This window comes from Varanus komodoensis, unplaced genomic scaffold (assembly GCF_004798865.1).
Source record: "Varanus komodoensis strain SLA01 unplaced genomic scaffold, ASM479886v1 scaffold17, whole genome shotgun sequence".
Classification (NCBI taxonomy): Eukaryota; Metazoa; Chordata; class Lepidosauria; order Squamata; family Varanidae; genus Varanus; species Varanus komodoensis.
The window spans coordinates 24,280,176-24,306,201 of NW_025335505.1; the positions used below are offsets into that span (position 1 = coordinate 24,280,176).

General features: G+C 41.7%; 1 protein-coding gene across 2 annotated transcripts in view; it reads right to left on the bottom strand.

Moving 5' to 3' along the window:
• RANBP9 (RAN binding protein 9) overlaps window positions 1-14,522 on the bottom strand; it is a 36,273-nt gene extending 21,751 nt beyond the window's left edge. For both annotated transcript variants that reach the window (XM_044426674.1, XM_044426673.1), the window contains exons 1-2: window positions 13,957-14,522; window positions 6,451-6,562 (exon numbers count right to left, since the gene is read on the bottom strand). In XM_044426674.1, the coding sequence (XP_044282609.1) occupies window positions 6,451-6,562; window positions 13,957-14,386 (542 nt within the window). In that variant the 5' untranslated portion in view covers window positions 14,387-14,522. The remainder of the gene's footprint in view (window positions 1-6,450; window positions 6,563-13,956) is intronic.
• Between the last annotated feature and the right edge of the window lie 11,504 nt (window positions 14,523-26,026).

A 26,026-nucleotide genomic window follows, 5' to 3' on the forward strand; every position in this document is an offset into this window, starting at 1 on the left:
CTTGTACTCCTCAACCCATCCGCCACAGTCCTCCCCTTTTCCCTCTTTGGATAAGGTACTAGGAGGTTAGTCTTACTGTCTGCCTACTTCCTATCTCCCATCTCATCCCACTACATACACCACATGCGCATTTTAATTAGCCCAGTGTCTATTCAAGGTAAGTTAATATTCATCAACCTATTACGCCTGTGTGCTTATAACTGCAGGTTCACTAGTTCACCCCTTCTCACTTCACCTTGTCCTACGAACCCGTCTCAGAAAACTAGTGGGAGGATGAGCTAGGAAGTAGCAAACTTTCTTTCAAGCCAATTAACTTTTTCTCCCCTCCATATTCCTTCAGACACAGGTTTCATGGCTTGGTTGTTTGCCTCTGTTTCTCAATCACTGAGTTACTTCCTTCATAATCAAGCAAGAGACCATCAGCTTTCCAAGTATAAAAATGCACCAAGTCAACAAACAAGCAATATCTATTCACTGTTGCTGACAGTCTAGAATCAGATGGTTGTAACAAGGTAATATATACAGGACCTATTGTGTGACCTTTATCTCAAATATTCCATCCCTTGTTCATTTTTAAAATAAAAAGCAAGCTTTAATAACCTATTATATGCAGGTCACAGATTCAGTTTTAGTAAATTAAAAATGTAGACCAGACCTTGTGATTGCCAGATGTGTTGAACAACTCTCATCATTTCCAGCCAACATGGCCAACGGGAGTTGTAATCTAAAACATCTGGAGGGCAACAGGCTGAAGAAGGTTGCTGTACAGTAATAGCTTTCAGTAGTAATCTGATTTTATTTTACAGCAGGTTGAGTACAATAAACCTACCTCTTAAAAAAGCTGATGGTTTGTATCTTTTACAAAGACAGAGCATTTGGGTCTTGTTTTTACCTAAAAAACTTAACAGCATCAAGTGACTTTAATGTAAATAATGGGTAATGCAATCCTGTGGTGCTATACAGCACCTAGGACAATGGTTCATGTAATCTCCCAGTAGCTCCACAGAAGAAAACACATCAACTTCTCCAGGTATTAAGCTCTGACAACCTACTCAGACTAGTGAATGAAGATTGTTACGCTTACAGCAGCAACTGTCTATATCATCTTATGCTATTACAAATGCAAGTTGAGAGACTGGGTAACTGAGAAAAACTGCAAGATGGTAGACAAATGCTTACTGACATTACTTTAATACTATGCATTTATTTTAAATCCATGTGATGTAAATATGCAGCCACAACAGAATCACAACATATGCTACATTCTATAAACAATCTAGCCACTTGGCCAGTCTGCATTACACAGAAAGCCACACTGAGAACAAGCTATCATGGGTTGTTTCATTGGTTGCTCTCCAAGCTGGCAGACATTCGTGGGCTCTGCAGTTTGCCACAGCTTGTTTGTCTCCTCAGTCCTCTTGCAGATTGTGGCATATACCCCAAGCTTCTCTGCAACAGAACTCATTTCCTCAGTCCTTATATCAGCAAGCCTTTTGCAACTATATGCTGGGTTTGCTGACTCCTAAGGGACACTCCTTTTGTAAAAAAAAAAACTCTGAAAAACACAGTAAAACATTCACAAACTTTTTAAAAAAATGAGGAGGGGAAATTGCATTCTTGCAGAACACTGTCCAGCTCATATTTAGCCCAGCATACTGATATCCCACTCTTGTCAATTTCCTTCCCAATGTTCAAAGTTTTTTTCTGCTGCTCCTGCTGCCGCCATGTCCATCCCAACCTTCCACTGAAGAAAATGAAGCATCTAACTAATGAGGCCATCTCTCCTCTGCTGCCACTGAATACTAAACAAATATATTTTGGCAGAGTGCATGTGCAAAAGAATCCTAAGCCTCTATTTGAAGCACATTCCCTCTCACCCTCAGGAAAAAGAATTGCGTGGAATAGGAAGGAGGAAAAAGGGCTGGATATTGTATAGGGTAACCATCTCCTGGGGGTAGGAGGAAGATGCTAGAAAATAACTTTATTAAAGAATATTTCATCTTACCCTAAGTAAAAATATTGCCTTCAAAGATCTTCTTTTCTACATCTTTTTGCATCTCTCCCACAAAACCAAAATAATTTTCAACCCCTAATGAATGCGAGAATACATTCTCAAGCTTTTAAAAACCTGTCTTCCCCCTATGGACTTGTAGTCTTGAGCACAAGCTCAAGATCACCTTTCCAATATTTGGACAAATATATTCATGTTTGCTTTTCTCAATATCCCCCACTTCCTAGCTTTTCTTGCCACTGAACACCATTTTAGAGCTGTTTCACATTAATCTGAACACCCAAAATACCTTTTCTTCCGCAGCCACCGGCACTTTTAGCTTCCCCACCGCCCTTTGTCCTTTCTTGTTTTCCTCAACTGGTCTCCATAGCTTGCTGTCACATTTTTATAGGAGTTATGGAGTAGTTAGCAGGCTCATTAAGCACACACAAATATAATGACAAAGAAGTAACAATAAGGGGAACATTGCACAAATCTCAAGGCAGATCAATAAAACAAAGGGGGAAATGGCACAAATGTCAAGACAGTAGTATAATGGAGGGGAAATTTAAACAAATTTCATAACAGTGGACTTTCACTCCTGTACACTTGCACAGGACCATAAAAATGAAAGTGAACTTACTCAAGACGTTTGCCAGTGTCCTTTCTTCTCTATTTTTAGATGAAGAGAGCATCGAGAAGAAATGACAGAGAATGAAAGCAGCACTATTGAGACTGCAAGGAATGCTAGGACCTTTTGTCACTCTTGCCAGGCAGCTCTCTGGTCATTCCTGAAAACTGAAGATGAGGTTGCCCTGCTTGGTTCAGATGGGCAGGAACAGCCTTAACAGGTATGGGTTCTCACGAAGGTCTGCTCATGAGAAATAAGCTATCCAGTGGAAACTGTACTGGGTTCAAACAACACAACATGGTAGGCTGATGTGTTGCATGAATTAGGGCTTAGAACAGCCACTGTTATCATACATACTTTAAAAAAAACTTATAGCAGTGACAGTCTTCTCTAAAATATACAATTTTGTTATTTTAAAGAAGCTGTGAATTATATTTATAATGATTTTCCAGTTTATTTTACTCATAATGTTAAAAACACTTGATCAACTACACTATTCAGTATATAAACAAAGTGATTCGTAAGTGTATGTTGTAACAAAAGGTGTTAAACCAGTAGGCTCTTCTGCATAGATTAATAAATTAGAAACACCAATAAAACCATTAAAGCAGTTTGTAGGTAAGTTCATAAGATGTAATAACCCACAGTTTACTAGCCCAGCTTTTGCTGTTAGATATCTGTGGGCTAACAGGAAAAATACCATAGTCTAATATTTCTAAGTAAGTAAAGAAAACTATTTAACCTCACAGATGGCTAGTAGTGTGTGTGCGTGCATGTGCACGCATGTGAAGAAAAAGATTCAAACCCATGTGGTACTGTTTTTCATTTTTTCAATATCCCCGACATAAAATGAGAAAGTCATTTTAGGGTTTTAGAGACAGTCTAACTGCTGATTAGAAATCTTCTACTTCCCAATAACATTATCCACAAGTCTCTGCTATTTCCCTCTTTATCCTGTTGGGAGGTAAGTCTATTCCAATTCAAATAGGAATTGTCTGCATTTTCCTTAAAGAACTTGCTTAAAGTCTCAGCAAGATCAATATACAAATGAAATGCTACATGTAAATATTCTAAGATAATCAAATTACCACAACCAACTATTGGATGCTATCTAGTAACACCAGGGCTTTTTTTGTCATAGAACACACCGGAACGGCGGGCATTCCGGCACCTTTTTTTCAATGGATTTTATAAACGGGTGTAGCAGATCAGCAGCAAACATCATTAACATAGTGCCTGCAGGCTGCTATTGTGTCTGCTATCTGATAGTGAGAGACTGCTCCGGGATTGGTGTGTGTGCTTACTGCCAGTGGGGACCAGGGACATGGGTTCCGGCACCTTCCTTCCTTCCTTCCTTCCTTCCTTCCTTCCTTCCTTCCTTCCTTTTTTTTACAAAAAAAGCACTGAGTAACACTATAACCCCTAAAAAGAATAAGCTGTGGATGAAGAAAGAAAAAGGTGTGCTTTCAACTAGGAGATAGAATCCAGCATGAAGAGAAACAAGTTATGCAATACGGCTTGGAAGTATAAACACACTATGGAATGCTATAAAAGGGAAATACAAAATGTAAAATCAAAATTAAACTACTTAGACTGCAGTCCTATACTTAGAATTGTAGAGTAAGACCAGTTGAACTCAGTGGGACTTACTTCTGAGTAGATGTGCATAACATTGCACTGGTAGAGCATATTTCCAGAGCTCACCTCCAGAAAACCACAGGAATATTTGCTATGGGAGTTGCTTTCAGAGTTTGTGATCCTAACCCAGTGCATATGAAAAACTAGTACAAACCATACAGGTCAGTTTCCCATATTTGATCAAGTATACTTCTATCCATAATCACATGTCTAATTACTCAACTTTCATTCAGATAATGTCAAACTGTAATTAAACTGGTTTCATTTTATTAAGAATCCTACCTCATTCAAATTCACAATAATATATTGATAAGTCCGATATTTCAATGTTTCCTCTAATGAAGTCAGGCTGGGAGGTAAGTCTATCCAGCAAATCCAAGGCTGGACAAAGTTAATTTTTAAGTTTCAAGTCTAAAATTGTCTCCATTACCACAATTGATTTCAGATCTTCCAGCACTTTGTAAATAGCGTAAATTAAAGGAAATGTTTATCACATCATTAATAATTTAGATGCAATTTAAATTCAATATTCATCTCACAACCACACTGAGGCAGATCCTGTACATTCATATTATAAGGACAGATAGCTATGTGACCATAGTCACCTGACCTGAACAGGAACTCAAGTCTTCCAAAATGAAATGTAGAAGCAACTTCATGTTACAGCTCAGTTCCACATCAATCACATTTCACTTCAAACAATGCAAACTGTTTAGATGCTGAACATTCAGTCTGGGCAAACTTACAATACCTGACAGAGTACTTTTGCTAAAATGAACCTACCCATACTCTGTGATTAACATCTGAGGCCTTCCTCAGAGTACCTCTTCCAGGACTGAAGAACAGCCTCTCCAAGAAGTATGTCTGGCTGCAACATTGTTATCTGTATTAATGTTTTAGTGTTTTAATGAAAATTATTTAACTCTTTTGTATGTTTTGTTTGTTTTACTGTAAGTCACTTTGGAGCTCTTTTAAGAGAAAGGCAAAGAAGAAATTCTAATAATAACAATATCATCAATATTAAATTATTATTTTTAGTCAGCACCTAGGTCAGTCTGCTCAGAGACTCTTCCAAAGACAATTACTATCTGAAACTCAGTCGTAACCAAGCTGGAATTAGAAACAGATCATTTCAACACTACAGTTATTATACATCTAAGTTATTGGGACCCTTTTCATCATTAAGTCAGAAACTGACTATTCAAAAGCAGTAGCCAAAAGGAGTCAAAGAAAGTCATTAACATCTTGTGTCTCTAGGAGTCCCTTCAAAAGGAAGTGAGGCAGGTGGCTATGAAGAGGGAGGGCCTTTTCAGTTGAGGCACTCCAAGTGTGGAATAAGCTCCCCAAAGAGTGGTGTCTGGAACCTACTTTGTATTCCTTTTGGCAGCAAGCAGACCTTTCTACTTGGTCTTTCTAATAAAAGACCTTCTTATATTTCCAGCATTTTAATAGTTTAACTTTATCTTTATATAATGCATTCTATTCTTTTCCACTGCCATGCTTCTATGTTGATGCAATTGCTAGTAAGGTTTTGTTGTTTTAAATTTTTTGTTTGCTTTTAATTTCTTTTTTAAATGTTAACTTTGTTAATTGCCCAGAGAGCCTTGACTATTAGGTAGTATCAAAAGGAAATAATAAACAAAAATAGGTATGCAGCAAAATGTCACCCTATGACAACAGCTTCCAGGCAATGCTTTTATTGCACATCTGTCATCCATACTGATGAAATGGTACATAATGTAGGTTTTCCAGAATATTTTCTATTCTGGGTAATTTGCATGAGAAAATGTTTGTATTGAACATTTTCCAATGAAAGATGGATTCATTTGCACTGCTGTTTCCACAGGAAAACTTTCAGGAACTTCTTAATTCCATTTGAAAGTGAAACTACATAATTACCACTGGAAACTAAATTTGTCTGTTTACAATGCAATCAGGTCGGTCAAGTAGAGAACTTAATTGCTCTGGACTATTTATAAACTGAAGATAGAATGCTGGGTTACATTTGCACCAGTCTTCAGTCCAATACCTTGAAACGAACTTTTAAATATGTGAAGAAAGTCTGATATATGCATTAAAACTGCAGTAGCCCTTTTGTACCAGAACAAAGACTTTTTTAAACACAAATTTAGAAATTGTTGCATTATATGACTTAAAGTACATCTGAAATAAAGTTGCACTAAAATCTTACCCATCTCTTCCTTTGCTGACAATTTTAACTTCAAAATAGTATATTCCACAAGCAGCAGGTATGGGATGTGTAGCTCGAACAGATGCAGCATCTTTTGGTGTTTTTCCATGGCCTGCAAAATACAATTCAGCATATAATATTTAGTAAAATTAAAGAGTGACGATAAAGCAGCTATCAAATGAGGTATATGTGATACTTATAAGATTCAGTTATCATAATGGCAATTCACTAAAAACCAAGATCAAATAAGCTGCAAAACATGCTTAATTTAAAAATGTAATAAGCCTTTACAGTTGATCATCTACACATTTCAAGCTCATGCACGTAAAGTTAAGCTATGTTTTCATTTAAGCTACATCAAACTGGTTCTTTGTTTACATAGACAAGACTCTTAACTCTGTGATCCCAGTTTGCACGTCACGCTCAGCTTTGCAGTCTTGATCTAATAAACCAGGATATGCATTGTGATGTACATGCACTAGCAACCCCATTCTTGCCATTTCACTCCTTCCTTTGTCTGCAGCAAAACAAGACAGGATTTAGTTTTTAAACATTGAAAAATGGGGCCTATATTTAAATGTTTCCAAAGAAGCCATGATTTAGCTTATGAATCCTAGCTTCTTTGAAAAAACCTAACCACATTTCCCAGTTCACATAGTGGGAAGTTTTGCTTGTCCTGCCCTGTTTTGCTGCTTGTACAAAGTGAGAAATGAACAGGCTATGCACACTTGCACAGTGCCTGTGCCTATCCTAGTTTATTAAGTAAGGATTTTTGACTTCCCATTATAGCCAGTGTATCCGGTACAGGCACTGATTCATTTTAGAGATTAAATTTAGGGATAATGTGCTTCTATTTAGATTATTGAACATCAACCCAGCTATTATTGCAGTATTTTTTACAAGTTTAATTTTTAAAAATAGTTGATTTTTATCCACTTTGTTCAAAAGTTGACCTTTTGACCTTCGTTCAAAAGTTCAGCATTACTCCTGAACTTGAAATTAATAGAAAGAGCTACAACTTTAATATTTCCAGAAATGAATACAGATACTCAGTTAATCATGCCCCATTAATCGTTAATCACGCACTATTCTGAGTGAATAACAAGGAATATGCATGTATTTACTCACTGTCATGACTTGGAGGACAAGTTCTAGCCTTTTATCTTATAGTTCATACACATTGTTATCATTAAAGAGCCACAGAGGTGAATTTTCACCTGGGACACTAAAAGCCATTTTTGTAAAGAGTGGTCACACACAGTCAATGCTATGTATGAGAGGGCCAATCTGTGTTTTGGGTTTGTCAAATGTAATGGGAGATCTCCAGGCCACATGCCGGCCACTCCAATTTACAAACAGTTGCGATTTCCAAGTGTTCTTTATATTTACAGCAAACATACTGCAACACCAAAAGTTCATGAAAGTATACAATAATTAAGTGATACACCACCACTTTGGTTTATTTTTCACATATATTAGGAGATACCTATGCTCTGTTATTTCTTGGTTAACTTAATATTTTGTGCAATAGGAAACAAGTCTGCAGATGATGAACTAAATGTAAGAGCCACCCTACTGGCATAAACTAAAGGCCCTTCCAGTCAAACAATCTGTTCCCAACATGGTGAACCACAGGGTTATAAGACATTAACACAAGAACACTTTCTTGCTTATGTTCCTCAGCAAGTGGCAATCAAAGACCCCCTGTCTCTGATAGTGTAGGTAACATATTGAGTGGGTTTGTACAACACCACAACCCCCCCTTCAAATAAGCTATGCTTATTGTGCGTTATTCTCATCCTCCTCTTTCCTTTCCTTTCCTGTCCCCATCTCTGCTCTGATCCCAACCCCTTATATACAGTCATAAAATCTGCATATTTCCTTGTTCCCCAAAAAGCTTTAAATTGCTAGATAGACTGAAAAAAGGAACCCAACCCAAGTTTTATCTATTTATTAATTTATTCAGAGCAGTTATACCCCTTCTTTTAAGTAAAAAGGCTCCCTGAATAGCTTACAAATCAATTAAAAAGCTAGATCCTGTTCTTGGGATTAGAACAAAGAACACCAAGAAAAATGGGAGGAGGGAAAGGGGAACTTTGCCACTTCTTGCTCAACCACCAGCAGCTCCTTTGCAAACTTGTCTGCTGCCTTGATATTTGCAGGTAGGAAGAGACATTTAACAGTGATCATATAAACCACCAAGATCATTTTAACCTTCTAATAGATCAGCCAGAACATTGGTAAAAGAGCTTCACTTCCTCAGTGCAAACAATGGATATCCACAAACAGTGGATACTCAACACAGTAGATTCTGAGGATGAAAATTTTCATTGCCTCCCCACCTATGAAGGGTCTATAAAACATTATCCTTCCAGCTACCATGAATGGTTTGTCCTGATAAGGGAGTTACTAAAGGTTACCCAAACACAGATTGTTCCTCTTGTACCTATAGCAAAAAAAGAAAGAAGTATGACCTAATGGTCATGTCAACATGCTAGTATGTTCGTAAGAGATGCCCATGGTGGTCACGAAATCATAAGTTGTCAAAGAAGCTTTGACTATTCATATCTCTAGTTATCAAAAAGCTTATCAAGTTATCAAAAAACACTGAGGACGACCTTAGTGAGCTTAGCCAGCAAGTCTTGTCAGGCAGCAGGGTAGGCAGTACATCAACAGAATTCTAGTAAGATGTATTTGATGGAACACAGGCACTTCCCTGACAGACATTTTACAAGTAATAAACCTAGTTGGCCTTCTCATCTAGGATCAATCAAAATAAATCACACCTTGGGAAACTCAAGTATTCCCTCAGCTTGGAAGTTTCAACTAATCAAAATTTGTCAACTCTAGGCATGCTCCCCTTTGGAGTTGAAACTTTATCTAGCTTCCATGCTTGGCAATGACATGCTTGATCACCACTGAAAAAGAGAAACAAGAAGATTCTAATATGTAAATATTTTATTTTTATGGTTGGCTACAATCCTTTACCAATGGTACCAAACTTAAGCTTCACTGGAACTAATGGGACTTTGTCCTTAGCAAATGCAGAAGACTATGACTACTTTCTATATGATATTTCTGCCATGACATTGATTATATAAAATATCAAACTAGCATTAAATATCCAAACTATTTAAAAAGTTAATATTTTAATCAAACAATTATATTTTATCACTAGTGATTAGCTGCCTAACTGCTAAATGTTTCTTGCTTTGAAAAGGGTTTTTAAAAAAATACTATTTTAATATCTTATTTGAAGAACAACTCCTTTTCAGCATGTCACCCAACAAAGAGTAATTCTAATATATTCCCTTTGTCTATTAGTAATCTTAAATAATGTTAACACAAGATATATTACAAGATACACAATTTATTTTTTCAAATGACTATCCAAACCAAAGGATAGTCAACTGGAATTGCACTGCTTGGGTTCTCAACCAGTGCAAACTGAAGATGCATATAAACACGTGTAATTTCAGTAGTGAGAACTGTGTAAGCAAATTCACTAAATTTTAAGCAGATCTACCTTTTTCCCACAGATCAAATTCAGGGAAAATGTGTTCTTCCAGTTCAGAGCTGAAATCATATTTATACAATCATGGCTGGCCAGCTGTGTCAAATCTTGAGGCTTGGCCTTTCCTGGAATATGGCTGCATACAGTGCTTGCTGGCCCTTGGGTTCATTACAAAGCTATTTTTCCACCACATCCACAGGTTAAATGTTTTTAAAATATTTTCAAAAAATAAAATGCTAGATGTTTAAGTAGTCAGCCATGTGGGTGCTACTGGGGGGGGGGGGGGAGCAGATAACCCACACAAAGCATAGGGTTAGAAATGCAACAATCACTATATAACTCAGAGCAAAGAGCATATGTTTTCTGAACTTCTTTGAGGCACAAAAGGAAACGCAGGAAAAAACAGCACTTGCTCCTGTTTCCATGTATGCCACCTGAGTTAGGAAGCAACTTAAGACAGACTTCTTTTATTTACTTATACACGATAAAATGTAGATTTTTAAGGTAAACTTCTAATAAATATAGTCTTTACATATGATTTACAAGCAGCATAATGCTAACTATATTACTGCATTAGTTTATGAGTCAGTGCTGAGTTATACGTACAAGTACAATTATACAAGTTTTTGCATTATACCCTGTAGCCATATTCTGTGCTGCAATGTACTACACTAAAGAGACACTATTAAATATTAGATAAAATAAAAACAAAAAAATAGCACTTTTTATTCTACTATAACAAAGCTGGCTATGGACATCTCTCTAATGTTTGACAGTTTCGAACTTCCATTTGAGCCTAGAGTTTAATAAGGAATCCCGTTATTATAGTTTTTTACATTTTTATTATGTTGATATGTCTAATTTCCAAAATGACAAATTAAAATCTATCTTAACTGGAATATCATGACATCCAAATAAATATTTTTCTTTTATTTAATACCTTCTTTGCCATTTTCTAATCCTTTAGCCATTGCAGATGTTAATTTCTAAACATCTTACCATTTTCTTTTATTCCATGATGTTTGATATCACTAGGTGTTGTAGTTTATACTGCGAGGCTGCTATAGCTCTTCTATCTGGAAATTGTACCATCCCTCACAACAGAAAAGAAAGAAGTATTTCACCATTTTCCTATTTAAGTCCAGGTAAGCTGTTGTTATGAAAGTAAACCCTCATCACTACATCTTTAGATACACTTCTTTACTGGGGTTGGTTCAAGAGATAACTGCCTTGTCAAGTCTTCAACACTTCTTCTTCAACATTCTCAATTAACTGAATTACCAAATGTAGCATACTTGTCTATGTGTAATAAACTATGTAGCCTTTTCCTTTTTGTCACAGATGCAGTCATAGTTCACTATAATTTTTCCAAAAAGGTGTAACACCACTTTCTTTAAGCATTGCACTACAAGGAAAAAAAGCCACTAAATATACTTTTACATTAAGTCAAACCACTCCTTTGCTGTATGTTCTTGTTAACAAAATATCATACAAAAAAATAACACAAAAAGCCACAACAAAACATAGAAAAGGTAATTGATCCAGCTACAAATTATGTCCAAAGTAAGAGCTGTCATATAACAAGCAAACCTTAGCAAAGAAATACCAATACTAAACCAAACTATTATGAGAACATTAATACCTGAACCTCTCAAAATACAGAAGTTCCACTTAGCCTAGAGAGCCCTTGGACTTACATGTCCCCCTCCCCTCTTTAATCTGAAACTGGCACATTCTCCAGCCCCTATGCAGTTAATCTTAGTGATGGTTAGTGAAACAAGAAAGTGCCATGAACTAGTCTGAATTGGACTTGTTTCTATTAATCATAGTTAAGATCAGTCAGAGTTTGTCTGGATTTGGGCAACATAGCAACCTACAATTAACCAAAAATAGAAGCAAAGGCTTCAGAACTCCTTCTTGTGGCTATGCCACAAAGGGAATGTACAAGCCAGTAGGAAGGCTAGGCTTAAGCTATAGCTCAGCATTACATCTTAACCACTCAATTCCTTATATAGAATTTCTCCAAATATCACAGTGCCTTCAATTTTAAAAATGGTTCCTGGTTATCTGAAATGTCATGCCTGTGTCTAAGGATCTGAAATACAATTTCAGTCTCTATGTCAAAGAATTCAGTGCTGAAGCACAGGGAAAAAAAATAATCCACTATTCAGTTCCATCCAGAATGCCAGGAATAATGAATTTAATGAAAGTCTGCATCAAACTTAATGTTTAAATTCAATATTTACTATTTTGTACTGAGTGCATATTAGGACCTGCAATAGAATATTTTACTGAACAAGTCAGCTAAAAGGTTTTGCTATCATTTGTCTACATTTTTTGAAAGAAAGTTTTATCAAAACTTGACTTGAAAATCACCATTTTATACTGTGGGAAAGGTGAACCACAATGGCTTCCCCAACCCACTTTTTTTTTTAATACACTCATCTGACAATCTTACCAAAGGTTGCCTTTAGGCTCAAATCCAGCTCCGGGTTTGAGCCTAGAACAATGGATATGTGTTTTTCCAAAGTTGCATAAATTTGTATACTTTGAGTTTTAATAGCATAGTTCTGTAACAGGTACTTACTAGCTGCCTCTTCTAATAATTATCTAATAATTTATTGTTTTGCATGTCATTTCTACTTTTAAAAAGCACAACAGAAATATCAACTGTCTTCGCCACCACTGCTTCCCGATACTAGTATCAGGGTAACGGTGGAGAAGAATAATTTAACATATAAAAGGAAGTGAAACTGAAGAAGTCAAATAGTTAAACTATATTTAGGATTCGTTATGTTACATATAAAACTAATTCCTAAACATAAACAAACAATGGCTCTTTAATCTTTCTCACTTTTCCATGCTAAATAGTTTTACATTTGTTCTTCCCAGTTCTGCTGACCTTTGCTCTCTTGCTAAACAAACACACATTTCTTGCCCTAACTGGTTATTTTTAATTGGACACGTCACACTGACTGCCTTGCTTGCTCCTCCCCTAACCCCAAGCTGTTATTCAACAAGAGAGCCGATCGGCTGAAGAAGTCTGCCAGTTTATATACCCTCCTCCCCAAACCAGAAAGCTAAAAATCATCCAAGTGTTCCCACATCTTTGAGAGGGGTGGAGAGAGACAAAGAGGGAGGGATAAAGTCAAATTATCTCCACTTGACTTCCTAAATTCTTCAGAAGACCCAATGAGAGTTATTTCCTGTTGTTCTATTTTTTTATATTTGCCCCCTGCCCCATGCTGTTTCTTCTCAAGATGCTGCTGTTTCCCACTAAGGAAGTGATATACCTGGGGAGGAAAGAAAAGGCCTCACAGATTAAAGACCCATATTTCTCTCTCTTTCATACATAAATACACAAACATCCCAAAATCCCAATAGTAAAGCAATCTGTTTTAAGATGAAAATGTAATACAAGGCCTAGTTTCCAAAAAGAATAGGCCTGATTGCTTATAACCCGATTCGAGTGAGCGAAGAGAAGCTGTAGAAGATTGAAGGGGGGGCGGCGGGGGGAAGGGAATAACAGAAAAAACAAAAGGAGTCAAGGAAGCGGGTTTGACTGTACTGGGGAAGGGGTAAGGTGCCATCCAAGCTATTTGGGAGTGGGTGACTTAGAGAGCTGCTGGTAGTGGCGTCAGTACTATTTGCCGAGGATGGGGGATACAAATCATTAGCAAGCGAGAGGTCCTGCATCAACTGGGATGCGGGGGTAGAAGGGCAAGGGCGATTCAACACGTCACGGGAAGACGGATTTACTGGTCCAACTGTTGGTTTAGGAATGCGGGGGTGGACGGGAGAGGGAATCCTAGGTTTGTGTCTACCTATCCAAAAGAAACAATCCAGCCTCTTCACCATTTCGCGTTTTTGTGGACCAATCTCCCTAGCATAGCTAGGAGTTTGCCTGCAAGTCTCTGTTGGAGCGGAGGGGCTGGGAGGGGGCTGGGGTGGTGGCGGCGGCTTCGGCCTTGTCTGTTGTCCCCTCCTCTCACCTTTGTAGTGGACGCGCAGGTTGTTCTGCGAGAGGCCGATGTAGCTAAATTTGTCCTTCGGGCTCCATGAGCGGGGCAGCGGCGTTTCCTGCTCGTCCACGGCCGGGTACAGCCGCTTCAGGCGCCGCTTGAGCTCCTTCTCTTGCTCGTTGAGGGCCGGGTCGCCACCGTGAGGGTACGGGGCCGGGGCGTTACTACCGCTCCCGGTAGACATGGGCCCAGCTGAGGTGGCGACGGCTGTTGTTGTCGTTGCTGCCGCTGCCGCTACAACCGGCGGCGGAGGGGGTGGCGGCGGGGCCGAAGTGGCCGGGGGTGGCGGCGGCGGAGGTGGAGGGTGAAGTAGAAGCGCGGCCGAAGCCGGCGAGGAGGTAGGGTTGCCCGGCGCTTGAGGAGCCGTCGCCGGCAGTTGCTGCTGTTGCTGCCCGGACATACCGGCCTCGTCCGCTGTCGAAGTGAGCGGAGACAAGGTTTGAAGAGGGTGTTTGTACCAACAGCCCTGAACCGGAGTGACAGTCTGAGCGGCGGGGAGGGGGGGGGACACGCTGGAGGAGGAGGAGGAGCAGCAGCAGCAGGCGGCTGCGGCGGCGGCGGCGGCACGATTGAGGAACCCGACTGAGCTCGCGCGAGTACGAGAAGGGGGTTGGAAACGACGAAAGTGATGACGAGCCGGCGCGGGCGAACGAGTGCGCGCCTGGCTGCCTGTGTCTATACGCGCGCGCCTCGAACAGGCGAAGTTGCGCGCGCGCGCGCGAGACGGCGGGGGCGGGGACTGTGCGCGCCAGGCGCTGTCGCTTCTGGCCCTGTGAATCGTCGCTGTGGCTCTCGCGTAGCGGTCCCGCAGAACAGCTGAGCTGCGCGGCGCCAGCCGGGGCGGCGCTTGCCTTCCTGTGACACGGGACGCGCGAGGGCGGCGTCGGGTCTCGGCCTCCTTGCGAGCGAGAATGGGCGGGCCACAGGCACCGGGGAAGTGGGGCGGACGGGTGGATGCTGCGCGACCGCGGGGACTGCCCCGGGTGGTGGCTTGCGGAGGACCCGGGCATCCTTCGTTCAAGCTGTCGTCAGGGTAAAAAGGAATTGTTTAGGAATGTATCCGCCGTTAATCCTGTTAGATTAGACCTATTGAAACGAATGGACCGAAGTTAAAATAGTATCAGATACAATGAAAAGCTCTGCGCAATGAAGAACTAACACTTTCCCTTCTCTCCCCCTTGCCAATTAAAAGTTGCAGCTGGGAAAAGAGGGCGGAAATAAGTGACATAGCAAGAGAAATATTGGAGACCATAGAAGAGGCAAATGTGGAAGGAGGGTAGGATAACCCTTTCCCTATATGCTTAAATAAACGAATCGATAGTTCATATTAAACACTGAATTGTAAATGCGTTTTTTTCGAGATAAGTCCTCTCGATTTTAAAAATGAAGTTAAAGATTTCCTCAAGCATGTGTAAGTCCCTATTTTAATTTACAATGTATGATTCAGTTATACTTTCCATAGGTATCTGACCTTCACTGGGATGCAGCAGCTTGCAAACAGTAATTTTGAGTAAAATATGCTGGTAGGTATGAGTTGGTTCACAGTTTGACACCAAAACTGAGTATAAAAGGATCAGGGGCAGGGAATACCCAGCATATATTTTTCTAGAAAGTAATATCTAACAAAAGAATCATATTTATTTATTTAAGACTTTTGTATGCCGTCCCTTAAACATGGCATCTCAGGACGGCTTACAATCATTAAAACAACCACAATAAAACAGCAATAAATAACAATCAACCAAAAAATACAAATTAAATAAGTTAAATAAAAGCAACTGTTAAACATTAAAATTTAAGTTAGCTTTTAAAATAACAGTTAAATAAAAAGGTTTTAACCTGGTGCTGAAAAGAATATTAACTCGGCTCCATGCGAACCGCTCCAGGGAGTGCATTCCACAATCTGGGTGCCACCACAGAGAAGGTCCTCCTCTGAGTAGATACCCTTTTTACCTCCTTCAGGGAGGGTTCTCGGAGCAGGACCTCTCCCACAGAGCTTAAGGGGCATGGAGGCATATAAGGCAGGAGACATTCCTTCAGGTATCCCGGTCCCAAGCCATTCAGGGCTTTATAGGTCAAAACCAGCACCTGGTCTGGTTGGGCCCGGACTTCAACTGGAAGCCAGTGGAGCTGATAGAGGACTGGCATTATATGAGGATAATGACCAGTCCCTATTAGCAACCTGGCTGTTCTATTCTGTATCAGCTGAAGTAACCAGATGGTTTTCAAGGGCAGCCCCACGTAGAGCACGTTACAGTAATCCCAACAGTAGAGCGTGTTACAGTAAATCAAATATTTACTGTAGCCAGTGTGGTGTAGTGGTTAAGAGCATGGGACTGGGACTCAGGCGATCTGGGTTCTAGTCCCCGCTAAGCCATGGAGCCAACTGGGTGACTTTGGAACAGCCAGACTCTCAGCCCAACCTACCTCACAGGGTTGTTGTTGTGGGGATAAGATGGAGGAGGAGAATGATGTAAGCTGCCTTTAGCCCGTTGTAGGAAAAAAGCAGGATATAAATCGAAAAATGAATAAACAAATAAAATATCTGGAAGCAAATCTCAAAGGCATCTTGATATCTAGTAATCTATTTGAAAAGTCTACAAACTTCATTTTATGGACAGAGTTACCCTCACACCAAGAATATATGTCTTTGAGCAGATCCACAGTATTCCAAATCTTCCATTCTGAGCTTGTTGCCATTTCCCATCATGTAGTTTTCATTTGTGCCATTCAGATATTTATAACCAGTTCAAGATGATTTGGCCTGAGTAGTTAATATGAGTAACATGCAGCTGGTTCCTATGTATCTTACATTTTATTATTATTATTATTATTATTATTATTATTATTATTATTATTATTATTACATTTCTATGCCGCCCCTTGCCGAAGCCTCAGGGCGGCTTACAACACAATAAAATACATTGAAATACAATAGAACATAATAAATTACCATTAAATACAAAAATACAAAAATACACTGAGTTACGAACATAATAATATAGAATTAAAATTATCAGTATAAAATAAGTAAATAATATAGGAGGAGAAAAGAGAAGGAAGAAGAAGTTGCCCTGGCCAGATCATATATTTTAACAATTAAAATGATGTTTAAATAAAAAGGTCTTTACCCGGCGCCGAAAAACCAGTAACGACGGTGCCAGGTGGACCTCTTTGGGGAGTGAATTCCATAGGTTGGGTGCCACCGCAGAGAAAGCCCTCCTCCGAGTACTTACTCTCCTAATTTCTTTCATGGAGGGTTCCTGGAGAAGGGACTCTCCCGCAGATCTCAAAGGGCGGTCGGGCATATACAGACGTAAGCGCTCGTTCAGGTAGCCAGGACCCAAGCCGTTTAGGGCTTTATAGGTCATAATCAACGCCTTGAATTGGGCCCGGGCTTCAATGGGAAGCCAGTGAAGCTGACGGAGGACTGGAGTCATGTGAGCATAACGTCCCGTCCCTGTCAGCAACCTGGCAGCTCTATTTTGCACCAATTGAAGTGTTCGGACCGTCTTCAGGGGAAGCCCCACGTAAAGCGCGTTACAGAAGTCTAGGCGGGAAGTCACCAGCGCGTGTGTCACCGTCACCAGGCAGTCGTACTCCAGGTAGGGGCGCAGCTGATTAATCAGCCGAAGCTGAAGGAAGGCGTTCCTCGCTACCGCTGTCACCTGAGCTTCCAAAGAAAGCTCCGGGTCGAGGAGTACTCCTAAGCTGCGGACCTTGTCCCTAAGAGGGAGTGTTGCACCATTCAGGACCAGGTCAAATCCACCCTCTCCAAAGCCCGATCCGCCAACCAACAGGACCTCCGTCTTGTCTGGGTTGAGTTTATTGGCCCTCATCCATTCCATTACCTCAGCCAAGCACCGGTTCAGCACAGCCACTGCCTCACCTGGATTAGTGGAAAACGAGAGGTAGAGCTGGGTATCATCAGCGTATTGATGATTCCGCAGCCCACACCTCCTGATGACCTCTCCCAGCGGTTTCATATAGATGTTAAATAGCAGAGGGGATAGGATGGAGCCCTGTGGTACTCCATGGCATAGCTGCCATGGCGCAGAGACATGGTCCCCCAGCACTACCTTCTGGAATCGACCGTTGAGATAGGAGCAGAACCACTGCAAAGCAGTGACTCCAACCCCCAATCCCACTAGCCTATCCAGAAGGATACCATGGTCAATGGTATCGAAAGCCGCTGAGAGGTCCAGAAGAACCAACAGGGATGCACTCCCCCTGTCCTTCTCCCTGCACAGGTCATTGTACAGGGCGACCAAGGCAGATTCAGTACTGTACCTGGGTCTGAAGCCGGACTGAAAAGGATCCAGATAATCAGTTTCATCCAAGAGTGTTTGGAGTTGTCCCGCCACCACTCGCTCCAACACCTTGCCCAGAAACGGGATGTTGGCCACAGGTCTATAGTTAGTGGCCATCTCTGGATCCAGTGACGCTTTCTTCAGGACCGGTCGTATTACCGCCTCCTTTAAAGGGGCAGGCACTCGACCCTCCCTCAGAGAAGCGTTAACCGCTTCCAAGATCCAGGTCCCAATCCCGTGCTTGGAGTTATTTATTAACCAAGACGGGCAAGGATCCAATAGGCAAGTGGTGGGACGTACTCGTCCAAGCACCTTGTCCACATCATCGGGCCGCAATAATTGAAATTCCTCCAATAATTTTGGACCAGACGGTAGCATTGGCGTCTCCCCAGAGACCTCTGATTCATTAGTGGAGTCCAGCTCGTGACGAATCTGAGCGATTTTCTCCCTGAAATGCCTGGCAAAGTCGTCACAGCGGGCCTTTGAGGGTGGCATCGGATCTTCCTTAGGACCCGGGTGAACCAGGCCTTGTACCACTCGAAAAAGCTCCGCCAGACAGCATTGTGAGGAGGCAATGGAAGCGGAAAAAAACTTCTTTTTCGCCGCCTTCACCGCCACAGCATAGGCCCGATAGTGGGCTCTCAAGTGTGTTCGGTCAGATTCATCCCGTGATTTCCTCCACCTACGCTCTAGTTGTCTCCCAACCCGCTTCATCGCCCACAATTCAGGTGTATACCAAGGGGAAGAGCAGACTCTGCCCGGTGGGAGAGGACGCTTGGGAGCGATCATGTCCACAGCCCTGGTCATCTCTCCATTCCACAGTTTGACCAGAGCCTCGACAGGAGCACCAGTCTTGTCAGCTGGAGACCCCCCCAGGGCCTTCAGGAATCCATCCGGATCCATCCGGCTCCGGGGGCAGGCCCATACAATCGGGTCCGCACTCTTATAGAGGGAGAGGCTGCTCTCGAGCACAAACCTCACCAGGAGGTGATCTGACCATGACAGGGGAGTCAAACATAAGTTCCTCACCCTCAGGTCATCCTCTTCCTGCCCCATCGAGAAAACCAAGTCCAGAGTGTGTCCACGTTCATGGGTCGGGCCGATGACGTGTTGAGACAGGCCCATGGCCGTCATGGAGGCCATGAATTCCTGAGCCGCCCCGGTCAGTCCAGACTCGGCATGCAGAAGTGCCGTATTTTTTGCTCTATAAGACGCACCTGACCATAAGACGCACCTAGTTTTTAGAGGAGGGATCCATGGAAAGCTTCCTGATAATCACAGGCACATTCCCCATCACTTCCCCATGGGCGTCATTAAAAGACGAGTTGCCATTTGAAAACACACACCGACCTGTGATTAACAGCTCTCACCTGCGCTGGAGGAGGGGGGCGGAGCAGGGCGCGATGGGCGCGTGCCGGCCAGGTGTGGTGCAGCTGGGCTGGCAGCATGCCAGCAGTGGTCTTCCGGGCGGCGCGGTGGCGGCAGGTCTTCCTGGGCGGTGGGGGTGAGCAGTCCGTCTGTGCGGCTGGCGGGTTAAAGGCTGCAGCTCCTCCTCCTCCGCACGCCTCCCCACGAGGGCGGGGGGCGGAGCAGTGCGTGCCGAGCACATGCCGGCCAGGTGGTGCCACGTGGTGCAGGTGGGTCGGCAGTGTCCCGGGCGTCGGGCACACACACATTCGCTCTGTAAGACGCACAGACATTTCCCCTTACTTTTGAGGGGGGGAAAAGTGCGTCTTATAGAGCAAAAAATACTGTAAGTCTGACTGTCAGTCCAATTTATGCATTTGAACAAAGGAAGCCCTGGTAGCTCCAAGAGAGCGATTCCCGATTATGTTTGCATGGGATGACTGTGCTTGTGCACAGGGTTGTTGCCCTAGTAGTGTCCATTCCACAGGAAGTATATGTACATCCTACCAAATCATTTATTAGGTTGAATATCTTCATCCAAGTTATTTCACTTATTTACATATTTGCCTTAGCCTTTAACACTAGAACTGTGTGGTTGGTTTGATGTCTTCAGCAAACAGTAACAAACCTACCTGAATATGGCTGTTACTGGTAAGTGCCAAGACTGGATGATGCTGCAGAAGGCTATGTAAACCTTGTGTCATGCAGCTGTCTTTTCATATTTTCACTAAGTTCTTTACCTGTACATAATGGAATAAGAATTAAGTGTATTTACTGAAGCTATTGGGCTGCTGTAGCATAGAGACTATCAACATTTTCTGACATTTCTGTGCAAACATTAAGACTGATTTATTCAAATATTAAGACATAGAAATGTTTCATCAGATTTACAGCATATAGATCTTTCATAATCTATGGTATGTTTAAAGTTGATTTACATATACAAACTTTTCCCGCCTTTATTCATAAACCACCCTGAATTTATCTGGAATAATTATCACTGGAATAGATATCACTATGTTGTTCTCACATAGATTTTTTTGACACCACTTCTGTTGATTCAATTATCTATAGTTTGGCTGCACATTATAAAAATAATGCATAAATAATACTGTTTTCTCCTTCATTACTCATAAGTAGCTTTTTAAAGTGATTCTGTAAGACCTTGCATATGTGTCAGTATTTCCCCTATTTACTCAGGTCCTCATAAACAATTAGTATGTTCGAAACATTGCATTATTTTTTTCATTCACTTCCAGGCTCCCTTTCACATGTACACTGAGCCATATATGTGAGCTGTTTTCAATGCCACTGTTAACTGCACAGAATAAAATGTAGAAACATTTATTGTTATGCACACAATTGGAGAAAATACAGTGTTCTTTAAAATCTGCTGGATTTACTTGTGTAAGTCATTGTTCTAACAGTCCATACTATTTTTAAAAGAAATTTCTGTAGAGAAAGTCAACATGCCTGGTTTATTTCTAAGTCAAATTTTAAGGTTAAGGGCTTCCTGAAAGTGCATGCCTAATTTGTTGCTCTAAAATCAGCAAAACTAAATACTAGTAATGTTGTATTTCCATATAAACCAGGGGTCCTCAAACTTTTTGAATAGGGGGCCAGTTGAAAGGTGCCAGGGATGGGTGTGGGTCAGGCCAGGGGAGGGGGGGCATGTGCGCACAGAGAGGCAGGGGCAAGCGTGCACAGAGATCCTTTTCTCTGAGCGAGTCCAAAACGATCTCCTTGCAAGCAAGCTGGCACCTCACCGTGCGCACATACGCATGGCAAGGTATGGCAGGCCGGTTCAATGGGCATGGTGGGCCGGATCCAGCCTGCAGGCTGTAGTTTGAGGACCCATGATATAAAGCAACCCGGACTCTAAAATCACGTTCAGGAGTGCTTCTTTAGGAATCCCTGTCAAATGAGGTGAGACAATTGACTGATTAGGAAAGGGCCTTTTCAGTGGTGGCATCCTAGTTATGGAATACTATCTCCTGGCATCTATTTTGCAATTTTTATTCTAGGCTTTTTAGTTAAAAGGGTTTAGTTGAAAGATTTAGCATTACTTGTGGTTTTAGAAACATAGAAACAGAGCGAGTCAGAAGGGGTCTCCCGGGCCATCTAGTCTGACCGCCAGCACCAGCCAGCTCCGCTCACATGCCCACCATGTGCATGCCTAGCCTATCTTTGAACACCCTCAGCGATGGGCCCTCAACGACCTCTCGTGGAAGCCCATTCCACACCCTCGGGGTCCTAAATGTCAGAAAGTGCTTCCTGGCATCTAAATGGAACCTTGGTTCCCTGAGCTTTGCTCCGTTGGAGCGCGTCCTGCCCTTTTCTGCAGGGGAGAACAGGTCTCTACCCATCTCCATGTGACATCCCCTCACATACCTGTATGTCACCAACATATCCCCTCTGAGTCTCCTCTTCTCCAGGCTGAAAAGACCCAGTTCCCTCAGTCTCGCCTCATACCCCATCCCCTGCAATCCAGCCACCAACCTTGTGGCCCTGTGCTGCACTGACTCTAACCTGGATATATCATTTTTGTAATGAGGGGCCCAAAACTGAGCACAATATTCCAGTTGCAGGGGCACCAGATTCGTATAGAGTGGTAGTAATACCTCTCTTGATCTAGAAGCCACACTTCTGGCTATGCAACCAAGGGTGGCGTTCGCCCTCTTGACCACCGCATCACACTGCTGACTCATGTTTAGCCTGCAGTCAACCAGTACCCCGAGGTCCCTTTCACAAGTGCTGCTCTCCAGCCAGTTTTACTCTGGTTTTATTTTGTTGCAGTATTATAAATATATTTAAACTCTGTTTTGTGAACACCCAGAGTCTTGGCCATTGGGTAATGAATGCTGATTCATACAGTGATAGGATAATTATATTTATTACATGTCAAAAGAAAGAGGATCAAAGGACAAACCAGGAAGATTTTGACTCCAAGAATTATAAACTGTAACAGCATGGATAAGAAATGCTGCATAGTTTTTTCATTGATTTATAGCACTATTCACTGTGATTGCCTGTAAACTTTGTGAGCATTCAGTACAGCTAGTTTTGGCCATCTAAGTCTTGTATCCCAGCTGGCAGAGAGGACAGCCTAAAGTGCCAATAAGATAGATCATATTCAGGCAGAGCTTTACACTTCCCCTCCCCACAGAATGCCTACCAAATCCCAACCCCGAGGTTGGTCTTCCATCTTAGAAACACAGGTTGTCTAGCAAGAATTGTGCTGTGTGCAAAGGGAAAAGGAGGGTCTCCCAACTCAGAGTGCACTTGGAAGGTCAAGAAGGACTCTAACCACTCCTTCAGCTGGTTAAGTTAAATAATTACACAAAGAATATTATAATACAATAAAAGAAGTAGCAACATCTAAGACATAGAATGGCTTGATGAAAACTGACATTTCCTAGACAGTCTTAAGATCTGAGCAGGCTAAGACAGAAATTCAGCTATTTACCATGGTGTGGACTTTGGTCTGAAAACCCATGATACAAGAACTATGTGGAAGATAAACTGATCTAGATTTATCCATTCCTGCATGAAATACTGCCTGGGAACTCCTTTATACTGTACCCTCAGTTTAGTAGATGAACAGCAAGGTATGTCTAATAAGTAAAATCTTATAATAATATAAGTGTAGTAAATTACCAAACGCCTGCTTAGGTACAAAGGCCTTTTACCTTTGGAAATGACAATCATGGAGACCTCAGTGAGAGCAAGTTCCAGAGACTTAAGTAGAGAAACGATGGATGTATATGTTGGTTTGCTAACTAGTCTGAATATTAGCTTCATGACCTACTGTTATGCTTGAGTTATAGGGACAATGAGAAAATGTTAAATGTAGATATACTCACTCTAGTATTTGGCTTCAATGGGTTATGTTCTGGTAACTTTCATGTTAATTACTGCAATGCCCTCTATGTGGGATTGCCCATGAGAATGGTTTGGAAGTTGCATCTTGTGGAAAATATTCTTATCAGAAAGCACAATATCTGAACATATAGCATTGATTTGAGCCCAATTGCACTGGTTTACTATATATTTCCAGGCCCAAATCAGGGTGCTGGTTTTGACCTATTAACCTTACACAGTTCAGGACCGAAGTACTTGATGGAGCTTATCTCCTGGTATGAACTACAATCAATATCTGAAGTAATCTGAATATCCCTAAAGCAGAAAGTTTCTGAAGATGGCAACAAAATATGAAAATGCTGTGAAATGCTGCACTAGATGTAGTGTGAGGTACCTCTGGCATCAATATTGCGAACTTTTTAACACTAGGTGAATTATTTCCTCCCAGGCATCTGACAGCATACGGTGGTATTCCCCTCCAGGTCATGGTGATTTATTGTTAATTATTTTGATTAGCTTTTAAACTGTTTAAAATTCTTGAATGTCAAAGGTTTTATATTTTATCATGTTATGACTCATACAGAAATTAATGATGATATAAATGAATAAAAATATCATCATTAAAGCCATATCACTTTCTAAAAGTTCCATTATACTGCTACCTGGATCTCTGGAAAAGGTGGCATCCATTTCAGAGTTGTGTGTTTGAGGAATGCTATTTGGATTATACTATTTCTGCCTTTCTTTCTTTACAACCTTTCAAACCTGAGATGTAAGAAAGCCTCTTTTATTCCAATCTGATATGTAGCCAGATCTGAAGATTCAAAGAAGGGTTGCATTGTAGCCAAGATAAAGTTGGTGAGAGAAGGGAGTTGGGAGCTGCCATTGCTTGATTAGATGGTCCTGTCAGAAATGTTGTTCTTCACATTAGGAGTCATCTTCCAAACTTAGGGACTAGTTTGCAGAGAGCACAACAGGATCTTGCCTCACATTCTCCCTGTCACAGCATTGTTTGATGCAACAGTGCTAAGATAGAGAAAATGTAAGTTGGGGTAGATTTTCTTTTTTAAAGAATCAAAGGTTTTTTTTAAAGAAAGTTTATCCGGTAGTCTTGAAATGCAGAGACTTCCCCAGAATCAGTAGATCCCAACCAAATGGTCTCATATGTCAAAAATCATTCTTTTTGACTTCTGAAAAATACTTTGTGTTCTGATATGGTTAGTATTCTGTGCAGAATATACATATGCATTTTGTATATTGCCAGGCTTTTAAAAAAACTAGAGCATGCCTAGTCTTGTGTTTAGGATATTTGTGTTTAGGAAAAATAAGAATATTTCTTCCTTCAGTATGACTGAAAGGGAGGCATTAAATTTATCTCAGTACTGAAAACCCATCCAAGAGTACTTCCTATTATTGTGATTAGAAGAGGGGAAGGGAGAAGATGCTGCACCTTCCAACAAACAATACTCCAACTACTATGAAAACCTTTCCAAAACTGCCTGCTGATCACAGATCAGGTGGCAGCTGCGAGACACCCAGGGCTTTGCGCATCTGCATATAACAACACCCCCCCCCCCAAGTCACATTCTTGCTGTAGTTGTTTAACTTTCAATGTTTACTACCAGAATTTCCCAGGGTGGTTTGGGGTACTGGAGGCTATCTGGGGCTGTTGTATGGGAGAAGGCAGTGGGAGAGTACAGCCTGCCCCCCCCCCACATGCCCTTCGTGTGCCTGGCTGTAGGAGGAATGTGGCCCCTTCCTGTGTGTGCAAGTCCTGCACACAGGTGGGTGGACATACCTGCAGCAAGGGTGGAGTGGGAAGGAGGGGTGGCTGTGTGTGCTTGTGTTGGCACAGAGCATGGTGCAGAGTAGTGCTACTCTAGTGCCAACAGCATTACTCTAGTAAGAGGTTGTTTGGGAAAGCAGTGGGGGGCAGGAACAGCTGGCTGAAGGCACACCCAGGGAGTGTGTGGACCAAACAGGGAGAGGCAGACAATGTAGGCGAGGCGATGAGGGGTTGAATTTCAGCTATGGGAGCTGACAGGAAACCTGCCACTGTTATGAGAAATAAAGGAGGATGGTGGAAACCATGCAAGAATGGAAACCAAACAGTTGTCTGAACACCAAAACTAGTAGGAAACCATGTTAAATGTATGGCAGTATTCCCATATCACCAATAAACCATAATGAGCAGGTGCTGTTCATTACCTAATTATACCTTCTCACTGCCACCCGAGTGAGAGCAACCAGGGCAAAGTAAGCTGAATTAGCAGGGAATTTCCAGAGGATGGAAAGCTCTGCCGTCTTCTACACGAGCCTGCCCAAACAGCAAGGACCTTGCAAAGCAAGACAGGTGTAAAAGGAGAACTGGGCTTCTCTGCTGTTGTGTACAGGCTGTGGCATGGTCCTGCCAAGACTTTCAATTTGGTTTTAGTCTGATTTTAATTTGGATTTTTCTAGGA